Source organism: Hyla sarda, unplaced genomic scaffold, assembly GCF_029499605.1.
Source record: "Hyla sarda isolate aHylSar1 unplaced genomic scaffold, aHylSar1.hap1 scaffold_635, whole genome shotgun sequence".
Taxonomy (NCBI): Eukaryota; Metazoa; Chordata; class Amphibia; order Anura; family Hylidae; genus Hyla; species Hyla sarda.
The window spans coordinates 97,866-120,281 of NW_026610650.1; the positions used below are offsets into that span (position 1 = coordinate 97,866).

General features: G+C 45.1%; 1 protein-coding gene and 1 pseudogene across 1 annotated transcript in view; one reads left to right on the forward strand and one right to left on the reverse strand.

The window, feature by feature from the left end:
- The window catches only part of LOC130342044 (oocyte zinc finger protein XlCOF22-like), an 81,485-nt gene extending 60,097 nt beyond the window's left edge, over window positions 1–21,388 (reverse strand). Inside the window, exons 1-3 of the mRNA XM_056554247.1 lie at window positions 21,309–21,388; window positions 21,161–21,225; window positions 20,436–20,994 (exon numbers count right to left, since the gene is read on the reverse strand). Of these exons, the coding sequence (XP_056410222.1) occupies window positions 20,436–20,994; window positions 21,161–21,225; window positions 21,309–21,342 (658 nt within the window). The 5' untranslated portion in view covers window positions 21,343–21,388. The remainder of the gene's footprint in view (window positions 1–20,435; window positions 20,995–21,160; window positions 21,226–21,308) is intronic.
- LOC130342051 (U2 spliceosomal RNA) lies at window positions 5,651–5,822 on the forward strand (annotated as a pseudogene).
- Window positions 21,389–22,416: the final 1,028 nt, after the last annotated feature.

The window sequence follows — 22,416 nt, forward strand, 5'->3', positions numbered from 1 at the left end:
TGAGCTGTATGTGTACACAGTAGTGCTGTATATGTGTAATGTACATGTAGCTGAGCTGTATGTGTACACAGTAGTGCTGTATATGTGTAATGTACATGTAGCTGAGCTGTATGTGTACACAGCAGAGCTTTATATGTGTAATGTACATGTAGCTGAGCTGTATGTGTACACAGTAGAGCTGTATATGTGTAATGTACATGTAGCTGAGCTGTATGTGTACACAGTAGAGCTGTATATGTGTAATGTACATGTAGCTGAGCTGTATGTGTACACAGTAGAGCTGTGTGTAATGTACATGTAGCTGAGCTGTATGTGTACACAGTAGAGCTGTATATGTGAAATGTACATGTAGCTGAGCTGTATGTGTACACAGTAGAGCTGTATATGTGTAATGTACATGTAGCTGAGCTGTATGTGTACACAGTAGAGCTGTATATGTGTTATGTACATGTAGCTGAGCTGTATGTGTACACAGTAGAGCTGTATATGTGTAATGTACATGTAGCTGAGCTGTATGTGTACACAGTAGAGCTGTATATGTGTAATGTACATGTAGCTGAGCTGTATGTGTACACAGTAGAGCTGTGTGTAATGTACAGGTAGCTGAGCTGTATGTGTACACAGTAGAGCTATATATGTGTAATGTGCATGTAGCTGAGCTGTATGTGTACACAGTAGAGCTGTATATATGTAATGTACATGTAGCTGAGCTGTATGTGTACACAGTAGAGCTGTATATGTGAAATGTACATGTAGCTGAGCTGTATGTGTACACAGTAGAGCTGTATATGTGTAATGTGCATGTAGCTGAGCTGTATGTGTACACAGTAGAGCTGTATATGTGTAATGTGCATGTAGCTGAGCTGTATGTGTACACAGTAGAGCTGTATATGTGTGTAATGTACATGTAGCTGAGCTGTATGTGTACACAGTAGAGCTGTATATGTGTAATGTACATGTAGCTGAGCTGTATGTGTACACAGTAGAGCTGTATATGTGTAATGTACATGTAGCTGAGCTGTATGTGTACACAGTAGAGCTGTATATGTGTAATGTACATGTAGCTGAGCTGTATGTGTACACAGTAGAGCTGTATATGTGTAATATACATGTAGCTGAGCTGTATGTGTACACAGTAGAGCTGTATATGTGTAATGTACATGTAGCTGAGCTGTATGTGTACACAGTAGAGCTGTATATGTGTAATGTACATGTAGCTGAGCTGTATGTGTACACAGTAGAGCTGTATATGTGTAATGTACATGTAGCTGAGCTGTATGTGTACACAGTAGAGCTGTATATGTGTAATGTACATGTAGCTGAGCTGTATGTGTACACAGTAGAGCTGTATATGTGGAATGTACATGTAGCTGAGCTGTATGTGTACACAGTAGAGCTGTATATGTGGAATGTACATGTAGCTGAGCTGTATGTGTACACAGTAGTGCTGTATATGTGTAATGTACATGTAGCTGAGCTGTATGTGTACACAGTAGAGCTGTATATGTGTAATGTACATGTAGCTGAGCTGTATGTGTACACAGTAGAGCTGTGTATGTATAATGTACATGTAGCTGAGCTGTATGTGTACACAGTAGAGCTGTATATGTGTAATGTACATGTAGCTGAGCTGTATGTGTATACAGTAGAGCTGTATATGTGTAATGTACATGTAGCTGAGCTGTATGTGTACACAGTAGAGCTGTATATGTGTAATGTACATGTAGCTGAGCTGTATGTGTACACAGTAGAGCTGTATATGTGTAATGTACATGTAGCTGAGCTGTATGTGTACACAGTAGAGCTGTATATGTGTAATGTACATGTAGCTGAGCTGTATGTGTACACAGTAGAGCTGTATATGTGTAATGTACATGTAGCTGAGCTGTATGTGTACACAGTAGAGCTGTATATGTGTAATGTACATGTAGCTGAGCTGTATGTGTATACAGTAGGGCTGTATATGTGTAATGTACATGTAGCTGAGCTGTATGTATACAGTAGAGCTGTATATGTGTAATGTGCATGTAGCTGAGCTGTATGTGTACACAGTAGAGCTGTATATGTGTAATGTACATGTAGCTGAGCTGTATGTGTACACAGTAGAGCTGTATATGTGTAATGTACATGTAGCTGAGCTGTATGTGTACACAGTAGAGCTGTATATGTGTAATGTACATGTAGCTGAGCTGTATGTGTACACAGTAGAGCTGTATATGTGTTTCTAATAAAATGAAATAAAATGAAGTCCTGTGCTTCTTAGTTGACCCATTGACAGTCAGATCCTCCCACAGGTGACCCCATTTTGGAAGCTACACCCCTCACAGAACTTAATAAGGGGTGCAGTGAGCATTTATACCCCACTGGCGTTTGACAGATCTTTGGAACAGTGGGCTGTGCAAACAAAAAAATTACATTTTTCATTTTTACGGACGACTGTTCATTAAATCTGTCAGACACCTGTGGGGCGTAAATGCTCACTGTACCCCTTGTTACATTCCGTGAGGGGTGTAGTTTCCAAAATGGGGTCACATGTGGAGGGGGTCCACTGTTCTGGCACCATGGGGCTTTGTAAACACACATAGCCTTCAATTCCCGCCTAATTCTCTCAAAAAGCCCAATGGCGCTCCTTCTCTTCTGGGCAGTGGCGTAGCTATAGAGGTTGCAATGGCCACCAGCCCGTAGGACCCTTATGCACGGCCGCCGGCCCGCAGGACCCTTATGCACGGCCGCCGGCCCGCAGGACCCTTATGCACGGCTGCCTCCTGCGCTCACTTCATAGTAGTTGCACATAGTGACATCCCCTGACGTCAGACGCCAGTGTTTTCCAACCATGGTGCCTTCAGCTGTTGTAAAACTACAACTCTCAGCATGCCTGGACAGCCAAAGGTTGTTTGGGCATGCTGGGATTTGTAGTTTTGTGTCTCCTGCTGTTGCAAAACTAAGACTCCCAGCATGCTTGGAAAGCCAAATTTTGGGGGGCTTTTTTTCCTATTACCGCTTGTGAAAATGAAAAAAAAAACTAATTTTAAATTTTCATGTCCAAATTTAATGAAAATTTGTCAAGGACCTGAAGGGTGTTAAGGCTCACTATACCCCTTGTTACGTTCCGTGAGGGGTGTAGTTTCCAAATTGGGGTCACATGTGGTTTTTTTTATTTCTTTTTTTTTTGCGTTCATGTCAGAACCGCTGTAACGATCAGCCACCCCTGTGCAAATCACCAATTTAGGCCTCAAATGTACATGGCGCTCTCTCACTCCTGAGCCATGTAGTTCGTCCGCAGAGCATTTTACCTGTACACATATGGGGTATTTCCGTACTCAGAAGAAATTGTGTTACAAATTTTGGGGGTAATTTTCTCCTTTTACCTCTTGTGAAAATGAAAAGTATGGGGCAACACCAGCATGTTAGTGTACATTTTTTTTAATTTTTTTTACACTAACATGCTGGTGTAGCCCCCAACTTTACCTTTTCATAAGGGGTAAAAGGAGAAAAATCGCCCCAAAATTTGTAGTGCAATTTCTCTCGAGTATGGAAATACCCCATATGTGGCCCTAAACTGTTGCCTTGAAATACGACAGGGCTCTGAAGTGAGAGAGCGCCATGCGCATTTGAGGCCTAAATAAGGAATTTGCAATAGGGGCGGACCCGGTTACCTACAATAAAACCCTACAACAGGGTGCCTCCAGCTGTTGCAAGACTCCCAGCCTGCCAGGACAGTCTATGACTGTTCAGCAATACTGGGAGTTGTGGTTTTGCAACAGCTGGAGGCTCCCTTTAGGAAACACTGCTGTATGTGACTTTTTTCATTTTTATTTGGGGGGGGGGGGGGGGGGGAAACGTGTAAATGTATATGTAGTGTTTTCCTTTTTATTATTTGTTAGTGTAGTGATTTTAGGGTACATTCACACAGGCGGGGGTTCACAGTAAGTTTTCCGCTGGGAGTTTGAGCTGCAGCGGAAGGAAACCCACTGTAAACCCATCTGTGTGAATGTACCCTGTACATTCACATGGGGGGGGACCCCAAACCTTCAGCTGTTACAAAACTACAACTCCCAGAATGCACTGACAGACCGTACATGCTGGGAGTTGTAGTTTTACAACAGCTCTAGGCACACTGGTGGGGAACCACTGAGTTAGAAAACAGACTCTAGCTCAGTGATTCCAGCCAGCCTCCAGCTGTTGCAAAACTACAACTCCCAGCATGGCCAGACAGTCAGGGATCCTGGGTGTGTAGTTCTGCGATATCTGGCCCTTCAGATGTTGCAGAACTACAACTCCCAGCATGCCTGGACAGTCTGGACATGCTAGGAGTTGTAGTTATGCAACAACTGGGGAAGAACAACTAAATAGTGGTCTCCAAACTGTAGCCCTCCAGATGTTGCAAAACTACAACTCCAAGCATGCCCAGACTGTCCAGGCATGCTGGGAGTTGTAGTTCTGTAACATCTGAAGGGCCAGATATTGCAGAACTACACGCCCAGCATCCCTGACTGTCTGGGCATGCTGGGAATTGTCGTTTTGCAACATCTGGAGGGCTACAGTTTGGAGACCACCATATAGTGGTCTCCAAACTGTGCCACTTCAGATGTTGCAAAACTACAACTCCCAGCATGCCCAGACAGTCAGTGCATGCTGAAAGTTGTAGTTTTGCAACATCTGGAGGACCACAGTTTAGAGTCCACTACACAGTGGTCTCCAAACTGTGACCCTCCAGATGTTGCAAAACTACAACTCCCAGCATGCCCAGACAGCCTTTGGCTGTGTGGGCATGCTGGGAGTTGTAGTTTTGCAGCTTTTAGAAGGCCACAGTGCGATCGCGATCTTCACTGCAGCCTTCTCCGCCGCACTTTCCGGCCGCCACTCTTCCTGCTACAGCCGCTGCTCCGTGAATGCCGCCGATGCCGCCTCCGAAGGTCCAGGTAAGCCGGGCCATGCTCCCCCCTCTCCGCCCGTGTTCCCCCCGCTCTGTACCGACTTCCGATCGGTGACCAGAGCGGGGGAAATGAACTCTAATCCCCCTGCCCCCCTCCTGCCATTGGTGGTCAGCCTGACCGACCAATGGCAGGGGATAGGAGGGGGTGGCAACACTGCCACCTCGCTCCTATCCTTTAGGATGGTCGGAGCTGGCTCTGTCAGCTCCGATCAGTCTTATTTTCCGGGCGATTGGGTCACCAGTGACCCGATTTGCCCGGATCGCGGCAAATCGCAGGTTTGAATTGACCTGCGATTTGCTGCGATCGCCGACATGGGGGGATCTCAGGACCCCCCCTAGGCATTGCCATGGGATGCCTGCTGATAGATATCAGCAGTCATCCCGGTCCGATCACCGCCTGGCGAGGGCGTATGCATACGCCCTTCGTCCCCAAGCCCTTCGTCCCCTAGTTTTGTGCCAAAAATAGGGAAAGAGAACAGGAGCTTCGCCTTACACGTACCTATGGAGATATTTAAAGACAGATGACTCCAAGAACATCCATCCTCCACAATGGAGCCCGCTCAGCTTCCGAAACACGTCGGAAACTGTTTTGAACCTTCAAACATACTGTAGTGACATCACTAGCAGCGGCCTAGGACATGGCATACTCCATCGGGACGAGTTTGGTTGAGACGCCGCCGGCCAGGACACCGTTTGAAACATTTCCTATTAAACATTGTTTTTCGGCCTTTTGGCTAAGATCAAGTGTAGTATCTGTTCTTCTCAGTGTTCTAGTCTCTGCCATTGATGTAGGATGGATATGCTGCCTGGAGGGGGCAGGTGTACCAGGGCGTTCCGGGGCTGGTTATGAGGAATCAGCTGGACGGCTGCCCCCATGTGACCTGTTTCCTCCGGGTCTCGTCATGAGGTTGGAAGAGTCTAGAGCCAAAGTACTTTAGGGACTCGGGGAGTGGTGACCCTGAGGTGCCGAAACTCACTGAGTGGAAGCACTGACACCATAATCTCTGCACCCTTGGCACTCGCCTCTTTATTTCCTTCTGGTTAGGAAATTTGTATAGATCTGGCAGGATGTCCAGGCAGTATACCTGCACATATTCACTTATTTATTTTTGTCACTGTGTCACTTTTGCGTGTTGTGTGTCCACAAGATTGTCAGGGTGCGGTAGCCCTTCTGGGTGTCCCTCCTGGCGGTCTAGGGGAGGTGTGTGTGGCCATCAGGTTCACCTACCAGCATAAACCCCGGGTATTCCTGCATGGGCCGGGTACCGCCCGTTATGGGCTCTGCAGGCAGATTCCTTGGCTAACGCCTGGGGGATCCCAGGAGCATTTGTGGTCTCTTAGTAGCTTTGGCGAAAAGGGACATTGAACCTGGAACCTCACAGGAGCCTTTGGTCCCGGAGTGGAAGGGTACGGTTTGTTGGGGGGGCCTCTATCCTATCGGAGAAGGGCTTGTGATAGGCCACATTCTTTGTGCACTATTTTTTAGTGTAACACGTTTGCACTTTTTCTTGCACTTTGGGAGATTCATGAACATGTGCCTCGATGAAACACCATTGGACATCTTCGCCCCCCCCCCCCCTTACCAGCCGCAGCAATGAAATACAAGGAAATCTAAGCAGGTACTAAAACTTTATTTGATCAATTTACACAAATGGTAAAAGATACTTTACATTGTTTCACATCACACCCGCACCAGCTCACCACTGAATAACAAACATGTACAGGGTGGGCCATTTATAGGATACACCTTAATAAAGTGGGAATGGTTGGTGATATTAACTTCCTGTATGTGGCACATTAGTATATGTGAGGGGGGGGGGGACTTTTCAAGATGGGTGGTGACCATGGCGGCCATTTTGAAGTCGGACATTTTGAATCCAACTTTTGTTTTTTCAATGGGAAGAGGGTCATGTGACACATCAAACTTATTGGGAATTTCACATGAAAAACAATGATGTGCTTGGTATTAACGTAACTTTATTCTTTCATGAGTTATTTACAAGTTTCTGACCACTTCACACCCCTACCCCTTAATTCCCTGGTTGAACTTGATGGACATATGTCTTTTTTCGACCGTACTAACTATGTAACTATGTAACTTATAAAATGTGTTCAATGTGCTGCCCATTGTGTTGGATTGTCAATGCAACCCTCTTCTCTATATACTGCTATATACTACTATATACACTGCAGGAGAAATGCCAGCACAGGCTTTCAGTATCCGTATATACTACTATATACACCGCAGGAGAAATGCTAGCACAGGCTTCCAGTATCCGTATACACTGCTATATACCACTATATGCACCACAGGAGAAATGCTAGCACAGGCTTCCAGTATCCGTATACACTGCTATATACTACTATATACATCACAGGAGAAATGCTAGCACAGGCTTCCAGTATCCGTATACACTGCTATATACTACTATATACACCGCAGGAGAAATGCCAGCACAGGCTTCCAGTATCTGTATACACTGCTATATACTACTATATACACCGCAGGAGAAATGCTAGCACAGGCTTCCAGTATCCGTATACACTGTTATATACTACTATATACACTGCAGGAGAAATGCTAGCACAGGCTTCCAGTATCCGTATACACTGCTATATACTACTATATACACCGCAGGAGAAATGCTAGCACAGGCTTCCAGTATCCGTATACACTGTTATATACTACTATATACACCGCAGGAGAAATGCTAGCACAGGCTTCCAGTATCCGTATACACTGCTATATACTACTATATACACCGCAGGAGAAATGCTAGCACAGGCTTCCAGTATCCGTATACACTACTATATACACCGCAGGAGAAATGCTAGCACAGGCTTCCAGTATCCGTATACACTGTTATATACTACTATATACACCGCAGGAGAAATGATAGCACAGGCTTCCAGTATCCGTATACACTGTTATATACTACTATATACACCGCAGGAGAAATGCTAGCACATGCTTCCAGTATCCATATACACTGCTATATACTACTATATACACCGCAGGAGAAATGCTAGCACAGGCTTCCAGTATCCGTATACACTGCTATATACTACTATATACACCGCAGGAGAAATGCTAGCACAGGCTTCCAGTATCCGTATACACTGCTATATACTACTATATACACCGCAGGAGAAATGCTAGCACAGGCTTCCAGTATCCGTATACACTACTATATACACCGCAGGAAAAATGCTAGCACAGGCTTCCAGTATCCGTATACACTGTTATATACTACTATATACACCGCAGGAGAAATGATAGCACAGGCTTCCAGTATCCGTATACACTGCTATTTACTACTATATACACTGCAGGAGAAATGCTAGCACAGGCTTCCAGTATCCGTATACACTGCTATATACTACTATATACACCGCAGGAGAAATGCTAGCACAGGCTTCCAGTATCCGTATATACTGCTATATACTGCTATATACTACTATATACACCTCAGGAGAAATGCTAGCACAGGCTTCTAGTATCCGTAGTTTCAGGTGCTGCACATCTCGTATCTTCACAGCATAGACAATTGCCTTCAGATGACCCCAAAGATAAAAGCCTAAATTTTTTTTCCCCACCGGAGTACCCCTTTAATAACAATGCGACAGTGTAACGTGCAGGAGAGCAGACTTCAGGGGCACAGAATAGCCCCCCACCCCCACAAATAGCCAGACAGGGGACAAGAAGAGGATTGGTCCTAATTCTGAAGAGGAGTCCCCGAGCTATGAAGGCAAAGAGCCCGGATGGGCTGGAGGAGACCACTACTTAGTATTACAGTCCTTTGGGAGAGGTTTTCTTGCCCCAGCAGTCTGGAGTTAGTGTAGGCCGGCCTCCGGAGTGTTGCTGAGGAGGATTCCTGGTGTTCGCTACACAGGAAGGTAAGTGGGAGCAGATTGTAGGATTTAACTGAAAATTTAGTCCCAGGCTTCAGCTTGTGTTGCAGGCCTCAAAACTAGATCTGGGAAAAATGCTTTAAATTGTACAAATGAGGTGTTGGTTTGTTCCTCTGATTCCCCACAGTCCAGATATTAGTTTTTTTGCCGAATTCCAGCTGAGGAAGTTGCATTATAGTCACTTTATAAGTGGATCAGGAAGAAGATCAGTTCAGAAGCCGCCTTCCTGCAAGAGCTCAAGCTCCGCCCCTGAGGAACTTCTCTGTGAGGTGTTTGGGTCTCCAGTAGCAGCTCCCCATGGATTATGCCTGTTGGGTCTTCTCCATGAGGAGCAGTGAATATCACAACCATATACCACACTCTTCTCCTACCATGTAAACTATAGTGATGACATCGCTGGATCGGTGACTACGTTCTAAAAGAAAACTTTTATTAACAATTGGTAACAAGTTTGGAGATGCAGTATATGATATATGTATAAATGTCAGATATCCTATGTACATGGTGAATATATAGATGTCTTATCTGCATCATTTATTGCTCTAAACTGGGTTCACTCCTATGTGAATTCTTGTCTAATAAGTGGTGATTTCTAAGGAAAACATTTACCACATTCTGCACACTGAAATGGGCTCTATCCTGTGTGAATTCTTAGATGTTTGATAAGTACTGATTTCAGAGTAAAACATTTCCCACATTCTGTACATGAAAATGGCTTCTCCCCTGTGTGAGTTCTTTGATGTCTAATAAGACTTAATTTTAAAGCAAAACATTTCTCACATTCTGAACATGAAAATGTCTCCCCCCCCCCCCACTTGCACAATCTCTGATGTCCAACACCCCTTCTGTGACTTTTATTTTCTTTAACCCTTTCAGGACTGAGCCCTTTTTCACCTTAAGGACTGAGCCCTTTTTTGCAATTCTGACCACTGTAACTTTATGCATTAATGACTCTAAGATGCTTTTACCTTTTATTCTGATTCCGAGATTGTTTTTTCGTGACATATTCTACTTTAACATAGCGGTAAATTTTTTGTTGTTACTTGCATCCTTTCTTGGTGAAAAATCACAAAATTTCATGAAAATTTAGCATTTTTCTAACTTTGAAACTCTCTGCTTGTAAGGAAAATGGATATTCCAAATAAATTATATATTGATTCACAAATACAATATGTCTACTATATGTTGGCTTCATAAAATTGACCTATTTTTACTTTTTTAAGACATTAGAGGGCTTCAAAGTAGAGCAGCAATTTTCAAAATGTTGATGAAAATTGCAAAATCTGAAGGGACAGATGTTAGAGAATTACAACTCTCAGCATGCCTGGGCAGTCTAGGCATGCTGAGAGTTGTAGTTTTGCAACATCTGGAGGGATACCGTTTGGGCACCACTGTATAGTGGTCTCCAAACTGTGACTCTACAGATGTTGCCTTTGGCTGTCTGGGCATGCTGGGAGTTGCAGTTTGGCAACCACTAGCAGTCAGCAGTAAATATCGCTTTACTGCAACCTTCCTTGATGCTCCACGCCGTCGCCTCCCTACCTGCGCCGCTGCTCTCCGCTGATGCCACTGATGATCGGCGGTCCCCACCGCATAAAAGTCCCCAGGTACCGGCCGCCATCTTCTCCCCCCGCTCTGCCCGACATCCAGGGGTGGGCAGAGTGGGGGATCTCCATGGTAACCCCCTGTTTTCAACTGCCATTGGCCAGTAGTCATTGCTGAGTAATGGCAGGGGATAGGAGGGGGTGGCACCACTGCAACCGCGCTCCTATCCCTTAGGATGATTGGGGCTGTCACTGACAGCTCCGATCATCCCTATTTTCCGGGCGATTGGGTCATCAGAGACCCGATCAGCCCGGAATAGCGGCAAATGGCTGATCTGAATTGATCGGCCATTTGCCGCGATCGCCAACATGGGGGGGGCGATATCAGCAGGCAGACCAGAATTCCCATGGATTCTTGCCTTTGTGAGTTCTTTGATGCCTAACAAGATTTGATTTCATAGCGAAACATTTCCCACATTCTGGACATGAAAATGGCTTCTCCCCTGTGTGAGTTCTGTGATGCCTAACAAGCTGATGTTGCTGAGTAAAACTTTTCCCACATTCTGAACATAAAAATGGCTTCTCTCCTGTGTGAGTTCTGTGATGTTCAACAAGATGTGATTTTGTATCAAAACATTTTCCACATTCTGAACACGAAAAGGGCTTCTTTCTTGTGTGAGTTCTGTGATGTACTACAAGATGTGATTCCTCAGTAAAAGATTTTCCACATTCTGTACATAAAAATGAGCTCCGATCATCCCTATTTTCCGGGCGATTGGGTCATCAGAGACCCGATCAGCCCGGAATAGCGGCAAATGGCTGATCTGAATTGATCGGCCATTTGCCGCGATCGCCAACATGGGGGGGGGGCGATATCAGCAGGCAGACCGGAATTCCCATGGATTCTTGCCTTTGTGAGTTCTTTGATGCCTAACAAGATTTGATTTCATAGCGAAACATTTCCCACATTCTGGACATGAAAATGGCTTCTCCCCTGTGCGAGTTCTGTGATGCCTAACAAGCTGATGTTGCTGAGTAAAACTTTTCCCACATTCTGAACATAAAAATGGCTTCTCTCCTGTGTGAGTTCTGTGATGTTCAACAAGATGTGATTTTGTATCAAAACATTTTCCACATTCTGAACACGAAAAGGGCTTCTTTCTTGTGTGAGTTCTGTGATGTACTACAAGATGTGATTCCTCAGTAAAAGATTTTCCACATTCTGTACATAAAAATGGCTTATTGCTTTTGCAAGTTCTTTGATGACTAACAAGAGCTGATTTCCTAGCAAAACATTTCCCACATTCTGGACATGAAAATGGCTTCTCCCCTGTGTGAGTTCTGTGATGTTCAACAAGATGTGATTTCATAGTAAAACATTTCCCGCATTCTGGACATGAAAATGGCTTCTCCCCTGTGTGAGTTCTGTGATGTTCAACAAGATGTGATTTCATAGTAAAACATTTCCCGCATTCTGGACATGAAAATGGCTTCTCCCCTGTGTGAGTTCTGTGATGTTCAACAAGATGTGATTTCTTAGTAAAACATTTTCCACATTCTGAACATGAAAATGGCTTCTCCCCTGTGTGAGTTATGTGATGTTGAACAAGATTTGATTTCGTAGTAAAACATTTCCCACATTCTGAACATGAATATGGTTTCTTTCCTGTATGAGCTCGTTGATGTCCAACACCCCTTCTGTGACCTTTATTTTTCTGAACATCCTGTGATGAGTGAGAAGACAGGACCTGTATATAAGGATGAGATGAGAGATCTTGGCTGTGAAGGGCTGAGGGTGTATCTGGGATAATGGAATGTTCTTCATATGTATCTTGTGTGATATCATCATCTGCTTTATAATCTGAAGATATAAGATTCTCCTCTGATCTCCTGCTACAAGAATCTGCAGAGAATAACACAGATTTTATTATCAGTATTAACCCCTTAACATCCCAGGACCTTTAAACTATTGCATTTGTCATTCTTCCTCCTCTCCTTAGAGCCATAACTCTTATTTTCCCGTATACAGAGCCGCTTGAGAACTTGTTTTTTTGGAGGGACAAATCTTACTTTGTAATAACACTTTTTTTATTGTGTCCTAAAATCTACGACAAAACCAAAATATTACTATTTGTGAGGAAAATGGAAAAAAAATCTTCTCTTTATTCTGTGGTAAATACGATAAATTTTACTATTATACTTTTTACAAAATGAGTTATTCATAAAATTGCCGTATTCCGACCCCTATAACTCTTATTTTTCCGTATACTGGGATGTATGAGGAGGATTTTTTTGCGCTGTGATTTGTAGTTTTTATCAGGACCATTACCCATCATATATCTGACTTTTTGATAACTTTTTTTCAGATACCGTATATACTCGAGTATAATGCCCCCCTCGGCTTATACTCGAGTGAACAAAAAAAACTTTCTGGCTTTAGCTGTGAGGGGATGGTGCGGCCCGTCCATCTCCGCCTGTCAATACCTTCTCAGTGGTCTTCAACCTGCGGACCTCCAGATGTTGCAAAACTACAACTCCCAGCATGCCCGAACAGCCATCGGCTGTCCGGGCATGCTGGGAGTTGTAGTTTTGCAACATCTGGAGGTCCGCAGGTCAAAGACCACTGCGGCCTTTGTCATCATCCAGACCCCCCTTTTGCTTTCTACTCCCCTCCCCTCGGTGGGAAAGAAGGGAGAGCTGGTCCGGGCCGTCATCTGTGCTGCAGGGACCGTCTGGTGGGGACTGTTAGTGGTTCCGGACTGTCCATCTTCACCGGGATGCCCTCTCCTCCGGACCGGCCCCGGACTAGTGACGTTGCCTAGATGACGACGCACAGGGACGTTCATGCGCAGGGACGTCACCGAGGGCAGGCGAGTAGAAAACAAAAGGGGGGTCTGGATGATGATGATGAAGGCCGCAGTGGTCTTCAGCCTGCGGACCTCCAGATGTTTCAAAACTACAACTCCCAGCATGCCCTGACAGCCGATGGCTGTCCGGGCATGCTGGGAGTTGTAGTTTTGCAAAATTTGGAGGTCCGCAGGTTGAAGACCACTGAGAAGAGATTGACAGGCGGAGATGATGAAGGGGGGGGGGCGGATGATGACGGGGGCGATGATGACGGGGGCGATGATGACGGGGGTGTTGATGATGACAGGGTGATGATGACGGGGGTGTTGATGACGGGGGTCTGGATGATGACAGGGGGGATGATGACAGGGGGGGGATGATGTATTTCCCACCCTAAGCTTATTTATTGTCGAGTCAATAACTTTTCCTGGGTTTTTGGGGTGAAATTAGGGGCCTCGGCTTATATTGGGGACGGCTTATACTCGAGTATATACGGTATATGATGGGCCCAAAAATCCGCATTTTTGTTGTTTGGTAATTTTTACCTTTATGATGTTCATCATGCGGAATCATAAACATTATGGGGGAGATTTATTAAAACCTGTGCAGAGGAAAAGTTGCCCAGTTGCCCATAGCAACCAATCAGATCGCTGCTTTCATTTTGCAGAGGTTAAAAATGAAAGAAGCGATCTGATTGGTTGCTATGGGCAACTGGGTAACTTTTCCTCTGGACGGGTTTTAATAAATCTCCCCCTATATTTGAGTACATAAAAATAAAGGAAACACGTAAACAACACAATGTAACTCCAAGTCACTGACACTTGTGTGAAATCCCACTGTCCACTCAGGAAGAACACTGACAATCAATTTCACATGGAACAGACAACAGGTGGAAAATATAGGCAATTAGCAAGACCCAATAAAGGAGTGGTTCTGCAGGTGGTGACCACAGACCACTTCTTCCTATGCTTCTTGGCTGATTTTTTGGTCACTTTTATTTTTTTAAGTATATTTTTATTAACCCCTTAAGGATGCAGGGTTTTTCCGTTTTTGCATTTTCATATTTTCCTCATCACCTTCTAAAAATCATAACGCTATCAATTTTGCACATAAAATTCCATATGTTGGCTTATTTTTTGCGCCAACAATTCTACTTTGCAGTGACATCAGTCATTTTACAAAAAAATCCAACGGTGAAACGTAAAAAAAAAATTCATTGAGCGACAAAATGTAAGAAAAAAAAAGCCATTTTGTAACTTTTGAGGGCTTCCGTTTCTACGCAGTGCATTTTTGGGTAATAATCGCACCTTATCTTTATTCTGTAGGTCCATACGGTTAAAATGATCCCCTACTTATATAGGTTTGATTTTGTCGCACTTCTGAAAAAAATCATGACTACATGCAGGAAAATGTATCCGTAAAAATTCTCATCTTCTGACCCCTATAACTTTTTTATTTTTCCGCATACAGGCCAGTATGAGGGCTAATTTTTTGCGCTGTAATCTGAAGTTTTTATTGGTACCATTTTTGTATTGATTGGACTTTGATTGCTTTTTATTAATTTTTTCATGATATAAAAAGTGAAAAACTAAAATACGCTGTTTTGGACTTTGGAATTTTTTTGCACGTACGCCATTGACCGCGCGGTTTAAGTAACAATATATTTTTATAATTCGGACATTTCCGCATGTGGTGATACCACATATGTGTTTATTTTTACTCAGTTTTTTTATGGGTTAAATTCAAGGTTAAATGACCTTTATTAACTTTTTTTTTCACTTTTTTTTTTGCAGTGTTATGGCTCCCATAGGGGGCTATAACACTGCACACACTCATCTTTTACACTGATCCCAGCAAAGCCATAGCTTTGCATGGATCAATGTTATAGGCGGTCGATTGCTCAAGCCTGTATCTCAGGCTTGGAGCAATCAATCAGCGATTGGACGCGACAGAGCAAGGTAAGGGGGCCTCCGCTTGCATCCTAGCTGATCAGGACATCGCGATTTTATCGCGATGGTCCCGATCAGCCCAACTGAGCTGCAGGGAAGCTTTCACTTTCATTTTAGATGCGGCGATCAACTTTGATCGCCACGTCTAAAGGGTTAATAGCGCGCGGCACTGATCATTGGCCCAGGGTCCCCGCTATCATTAGAGTGACCCCGTTTTAAATACCAGGACCGGGCGTAGGGCGTACAGGTATGCCCTACGTCCTTAAGAGGTTAAGCAATTTTCAATAAACAGTAAATATAAAACAAAATTATACAGTGGAACAAGATGCATAAGAGCATAGGCAGAGAACATGGCATCTCCGAGAATGTAAAGAGCGCATAAAGCTTCTTCACCCAGGTACCATAATCCCTATAATATAAATCCCTCCTCCCCCAAACGAAAAGTAGAAAATAGCATAGTCTCTCAACGTCCTTGAAAAGTGCACTAAGGCATCTTAGGAGAAATTGACATCGATCACCGCGCAGTCATCATAGGTGTCGTCGATGGGGAGACAGAGTTACCACATGCCTCCCCTGGCCCCAAACCATGTAGACAAGCATAAAGTGCAGCTCCTCACTATGGGAGCCTCACTCGGACCCTGCTGGTGCTCCTCTGACTCCCAGGGCATCCAAACCGAGAGCCATAGTGCTCAAAATAAATGGTCAGCCTGTATTCAGTATTATTCATCTGGTAAACTTAGTGCCCCTAGAGAACCCCAAGTGGTGTATCTAAATGGTCGTACAATCTCAATGATCCCCCGAGAGTAAAAGTGAGTAACAAGAAAGGATTTCCATTTTTAGAAAAAACGTTTAGTGCCAGTTTCTGAATGTCTCTCGGCATCTAAGTGATCTACGTCTAGAAACTATTTCAATTGGGCAATCAGCATAGGCAAAACTGGAGTGGTAGTATCTAACCATTTGGACAACGCACGGCAACTAAATGAACTATATGGACAAACCGAGGAAACCTCTTCTCCCCTTCCCCTCCTCCCTCCGGTGGGCGCAATTAATTGGTGAAATAGGAGCGATTGCGGTGTAAAAGGGACCCACACCTTCCAATGATCCCATATGTACGATTGTATGAGACGCCAGTATATCGCTGAGTGTTAGCACTCCCAGATGCCATGATACATGTTTGTAAGTGGGGTACTTCATTTAGGGCAATGAGTGATCCTATCTGGGAAGTTATGGGAGGGCAAGATGTTGAAGCCATATAGGGCAGCGTGAGCGACCTTGAAGTATGTCTCCCTCCACCTCTCATCGATAACATTTTTCCGTACAGACCCGCTCAACACTACGTCAGTAATGTTTGTGTGCCGTGTCCATCTTTCCCACGTCCGAAATACATGTTTGGGATCAAGTTTTAGGAAGCGGTTACGGAAGGCTGCGTACAAGTCAGAGATCGACCTTCTATAGGGTTCATTGCCTATAATGTCATCTAAAATGTGGTTTGGGGCTTCCTTCGACAGATTCCGATATCTAGACGAACAAAAGGCATTACCTGATTGGCATAAAGAGTGTGGGACAGGGGGAGGTTAAACACACAGAACATTTCTCCAGGGGTGAGCCATCTACGGTCATCACTACAAATCAGTTGCCCCCACCGTCAGAGACCCTCTAGAAAGCCACAATTTCAACCACAGAGAAGATTTACCCTGCAGGAATTCTGGGTGGTCAAGCAAGGGCATCCTTTTGGATACCAGAAACGGAAGGCCAAAAACTTTTCGCACTTCCTTCCACGTCACTATGGTATCTCGCAGTAGCACTGAGCCCCTGATCCCTACCCGAAGTATAGCTTATGAAGTGTGAAGCAGTGTCGGTAGAGACCATGGGGCGGCCAGCGCTGTTTCCACCGCTAGATTGGAGAAGTAGTCAGAGGAGTGCAGCCAATCAAGTGCGAGGCGAAACAAACAAGCCAAATTATAGCCCCTGATGTTTGGGAAATTAACTCCCCCCTCAACCTTGCTAAGCATGAGCTTCTGTAAAGCTATGCGCGGGAGCTCGCCCTGCCATAGGAAGCATTAAAAGGCTGCGTTGAGGCGTCTAATGTCATCATGCCGAAGTAGAAGTGGGAGAGTTTGCAAGGGGTACAACAAGCGGGGAAACTAATCATTTTAACGAGATGGCATCTACCCAGGAAAGATAAGGGCAAGGGCTCCCAGCGCTTCATCTCCACAAAAATACGCTGAAAGAGGGGTGTGTAGTTGAGTGAATAAAGCATGTCAGGAGTCTTCCCAATGCGAATGCCTAGATACATTATGGAAGCAGAGGCCACTGTAACACCCAAGGCATTTGTATCAAGACACCACCCAGGAGGAGTTGCACCCAAAGCATACTCTTGGCGACATTGACCCTGTAGCCCGTAAAGCTTCCGGCATAAGATAGAAAGTTCAGAATTTTAGGGACAGCCTCCTTGGGGTGGTTAGGTAAAGTAATACATCATCGGCACACATGGACAATTTGATCTCCTGGGTGCCCCTGGCTATACCCCTGTAGATATCAGAGGAGATCAAATAGCGGCGATAAAGGCGATAAGGGACAACCCTGACGTGTTCCTTTCGCAAACTGGAGGGGAGTGGATAAGATGCCTGGGGTATGTACCCTAGCCCTGAGACCATCACATAGGCAGTCTGTAAAGGAGCTAAATCGACCTACAATCCCAAACTTTGTCAGGACCAGCCGCAGCCAGTCAAACCGAACATTGTCAAAAGCTTTTTCAGCATCCAAAGCAAACAATGCGGGTTGGGTTGCTGTCTGGGACTGGCCCCAAACACTGTCCAATACTGCCAGTACCCTCCTAATATTCATGACCGCCGAACGGGTTTTCACGAACCCCACTTGATGGTCACCAATAAGGGAAGGTAAAAATCTAGCCAGGCGATCTGCCAGGATCTTAGATAATAACTTCCCATCCTGGTTGATCAGAGCGATAACAACCAGGTTCTAAAGGGTCCTTGTCAGGATTGGGGAGTACATTAATGTAAAACTTGCCAGGATAGCTGTCTGGCCCTGGCGCTTTCCCATTTGCCACAGCGCATATACTAGTGGCTACTTCTTCCACTGGAACATTGCGTTGAGCTCCTGCTGCTGCTCATCAGATAAAGATGGTAGGGTGAGCCCCTCCATAAACGGCATCCCTTCCTCAGAGCGGGGAAGAATAGAGAGCAGCATAGTAGGAGTCCAAGATGCCATTAACTGAGTGCGGCTTATGCATTACCTGCATTACGCATGCATTACACATGCGTGACTCCTTCACTATACGTGCTAGCAAACGTCCCGCCTTATTTCCCTGCCAAAACATAACTACTTCAAAGTGAGACCTATGGATTCTCTCTTTCCTATCCAACCAGAGTTCATACAAGGATTTTGCTGCCTGCCACTTGAGTTTATGATCTACGGTGGGGGACTCTAAAAAGCAGGAGTAAGCTTCTGCTAAGGCTGCGCTTGCCATTGCATGACCCTCCAGAGTATTACTTTTGACGGAGTTACTATAACACATAATTTTACTCCTAAGTACCGCCTTAGCAGTTTCCCAGTACAGAGAGGGATTGTCAATGTGGGATGCATTGTCCGTTTGAAATTCCAGCCCCCACCCCCTGAGAAAACTTAGAAAAGATTCATCTTTCGTTAAATAAGACAAAAACCGCCACAAGATGTCAGAACCCTTTGTGCATGATGGCAGGAGCTCCAAGACCACCAGTGCATGATCCGAAATGACCAGGTCCCGTATGTCCACTTCTCTCAAGCGAGAGCACACAAGGGGACTGACTAGGAAATGGTCAATGCGAGACCATGAACCCTGTACGTGTGAGAAGTGCCGCCAAGAGTCTATCAATCCCGTCTGTGTCAGGAAAGGAGGGAGGACCCTGTCACTCTGATGTGGGATGGTAGATATGTGAGCTGAGCGTCTATGGTCTATTCACTGTATTTAAGTCCCCACCCAGGATGGTGTGCGCTCCATTAGACCTACTGACTGTATCTGCTAAAGATGCAAAGAAGGAAGAGTTATCACCACTAGGAGCATAAACATTATAAACGTGATATGTGGTACCATTATGGACTAGTTGAAAATGAGAAAAACACCCCTCGTCATCCCTTTCGTGTGAGAGGATGTGGTGCGAGAAAGACTTGTGAAGCAACGTTACAACTCCCGATTTGCCGTCCGCCACTGGGCTGCCAAACACCTTGCCCACCCACAACTTCTGCATTCTCTGAAAATCCTGCTCCGTTAGATGCGTTTCCTGGAGAGGGACCATGTCCGGACGCAGGCGTTTCAAAAAGCGCAGAATTTTTATGCATTTTTGTAGGGAGCATAAACCCTTAACATTCCACATCACCAACTTACACATGGTGAGCTAACGTCCCCCGGGGGGCAAGAGAAAGCAGCGGGGAACATATACTGAGGAGACAATAGCTATGAGGGCGAGGAGAGCATGAAGGACAAGAGGACCAAAGATAGGTGAAGGCGAGGAGGAAACATTGGATGGAACCAGAAATACAAGGAAGGTAAAACAGAAAAGGATCTGACATCATGAGAAGAACATGGGGGGGGGGGGAGGCAAAAACACAGAAACAAACAAAGACAACCCGAAAAAGGGCAAGAACAGAAAAAAAAAAAATCCCCAGAATAGAATAGGGGCGGCCATAAATTGGGTAAAGGACTCCACTTTTTTCGGACATGTGGGTGACTAGAACTCCCACCCCAGACCCCCGACATAAACCAATCAACTGGGCTTAAACGAAAGGGAAAGAATTTACACGTAAAGAGGGGCCTCCAGGGGAATCCTACAGCAACTATAACTAGATGGGTACCTATAGGAACGGGATCCCTCAGTGAAACACGTGGAAACTCATGACCGGAGGAGATTACCCAACCACTACCCTTAAACAGCAAGAATAGTACAAAACCGGGCAATCCCTAGAAGGAACCGTAGAGGTGTGGTGTAACAGAACCATTGGCACAGAAGAACAACAAATGGCATTACATACGTTACAGTGAATAATAAATGACAATAAACCCCTAAACCACAGTGTAAAATGATCCCCTGGGACAGTTAAAGAGGTGCCTCATGGGCCCCATTAGTTTGCACTTTGGCTGAATAGAAGAATATACAGCAAGAGACAGGACAGAGAGATTAAAAAATTCTACACAATTATTACAGCAGAAGAATCTGCGACTTTTCTCTATATTAAGTTGTTACTACTCACCTGGGTGGTTACCTGTAGGAACGTCCTCCTTATACTGCTCATCACCGCTCACATCTGTCTCTTCTTCTTCCTCACTATCTGTAGCATTAATATTGTTCAGATCTTTTCCTGTCGGGATATCCTCCTTATACTGCTCATCACAGCTCACATCTGTCTCTTCTTCCTTCATTTCTGTAGCATTAATATTGTTCAGATCTTTTCCTGTCGGAATGTCCTCCTTATTCTGCTCATTACCGCTCACATCTGTCTCTTCCTCCTTCATATCTGTCGCCTTAATATTGTTCAGATCTTTTCCTGTTGGAATGTCCTCCTTATTCTGCTCATCACCGCTCACATCTGTCTCTTCTTCCTTCATATCTGTAGCATTAATATTGTTCAGATCTTTTCCTGTCGGAATGTCCTCCTTATTCTGCTCATCACCGCTCACATCTGTCTCTTCCTCCTTCAAATCTGTAGCCTTAATATTGTTCAGATCTTTTCCTGTTGGAATGTCCTCCTTATACTGCTCATCACCGCTCACATCTGTCTCTGGAGCATTAATATTGTTCAGATCTTCACCCTGATTCATAAGATGTGGAAGAAATATTGTAAACATCATCAGACAGTAGGAGAAGTCACGTGGGATGTTATAGATGAGCAGGAGATGAGGAGTCATGGAGGGTGAGGGGACTGACCACAAGAGCTTCACAGCCCTTCTACAGATCATAGGGAATATCTCCATCTACCTGATCATCCTGTGGAAGAAGAGGACGGGGACACCTCTCTGGTGCTGTTCTCCTATTGGCTCTGACTGTAGGGAACACATACAGAGACTGAATTCATTCTTTACATACAAATAATGAGAGGACGTGTGTATATAGTCATGTCTATTACCTGGTGATGTGAGGGGCTGCTGATCCTCCATCATGACCTGATCCTTGTACTGATCCTTGTGTCCTTCTACATACTCCCACTCCTCCATGGAGAAATAGTCCGCCACGTCCTGACACCTTATAGGAACCTGACACATAATGATACAGTCATCACCCCGACCCCTCCAGTGGTGTTACTGTATAATGTCCCAGCATTCCCAGCAGTGTCACCTCTCCAGTCATCACCAGACCCCTCCATTACTGTATAATGTCCCAGCAGGGTCACCTCTCCAGTCATCACCAGACCCCTCCATTACTGTATAATGTCCCAGCAGTGTCACCTCTCCAGTCATCACCAGACCCCTCCATTACTGTATAATGTCCCAGCAGTGTCACCTCTCTAGTCATCACCAGACCCCTCCATTACTGTATAATGTCCCAGCAGTGTCACCTCTCCAGTCATCACCAGACCCCTCCATTACTGTATAATGTCCCAGCAGTGTCACCTCTCCAGTCATCACCAGACCCCTCCATTACTGTATAATGTCCCAGCAGTGTCACCTCTCCAGTCATCACCAGACCCCTCCATTACTGTATAATGTCCCAGCATTCCCAGCAGTGTCACCTCTCCAGTCATCACCAGACCCCACCATTACTGTATAATGTCCCAGCAGTGTCACCTCTCCAGTCATCACCAGACCCCTCCATTACTGTATAATGTCCTAGCAGTGTCACCTCTCCAGTCATCACCAGACCCCTCCATTACTGTATAATATCCCAGCAGTGTCACCTCTCCAGTCATCACCAGACCCCTCGATTACTGTATAATGTCCCAGCAGTGTCACCTCTCCAGTCATCACCAGACCCCTCCATTACTGTATAATGTCCCAGCAGTGTCACCTCTCCAGTCATCACCAGACCCCTCCATTACTGTATAATGTCCCAGCAGTGTCACCTCTCCAGTCATCACCAGACCCCTCCATTACTGTATAATATCCCAGCAGTGCCACCTCTCTAGTCATCACCAGACCCCTCCATTACTGTATAATGTCCAGCAGTGTCACCTCTCCAGTCATCACCAGACCCCTCCATTACTGTATAATATCCCAGCATTCCCAGCAGTGTCACCT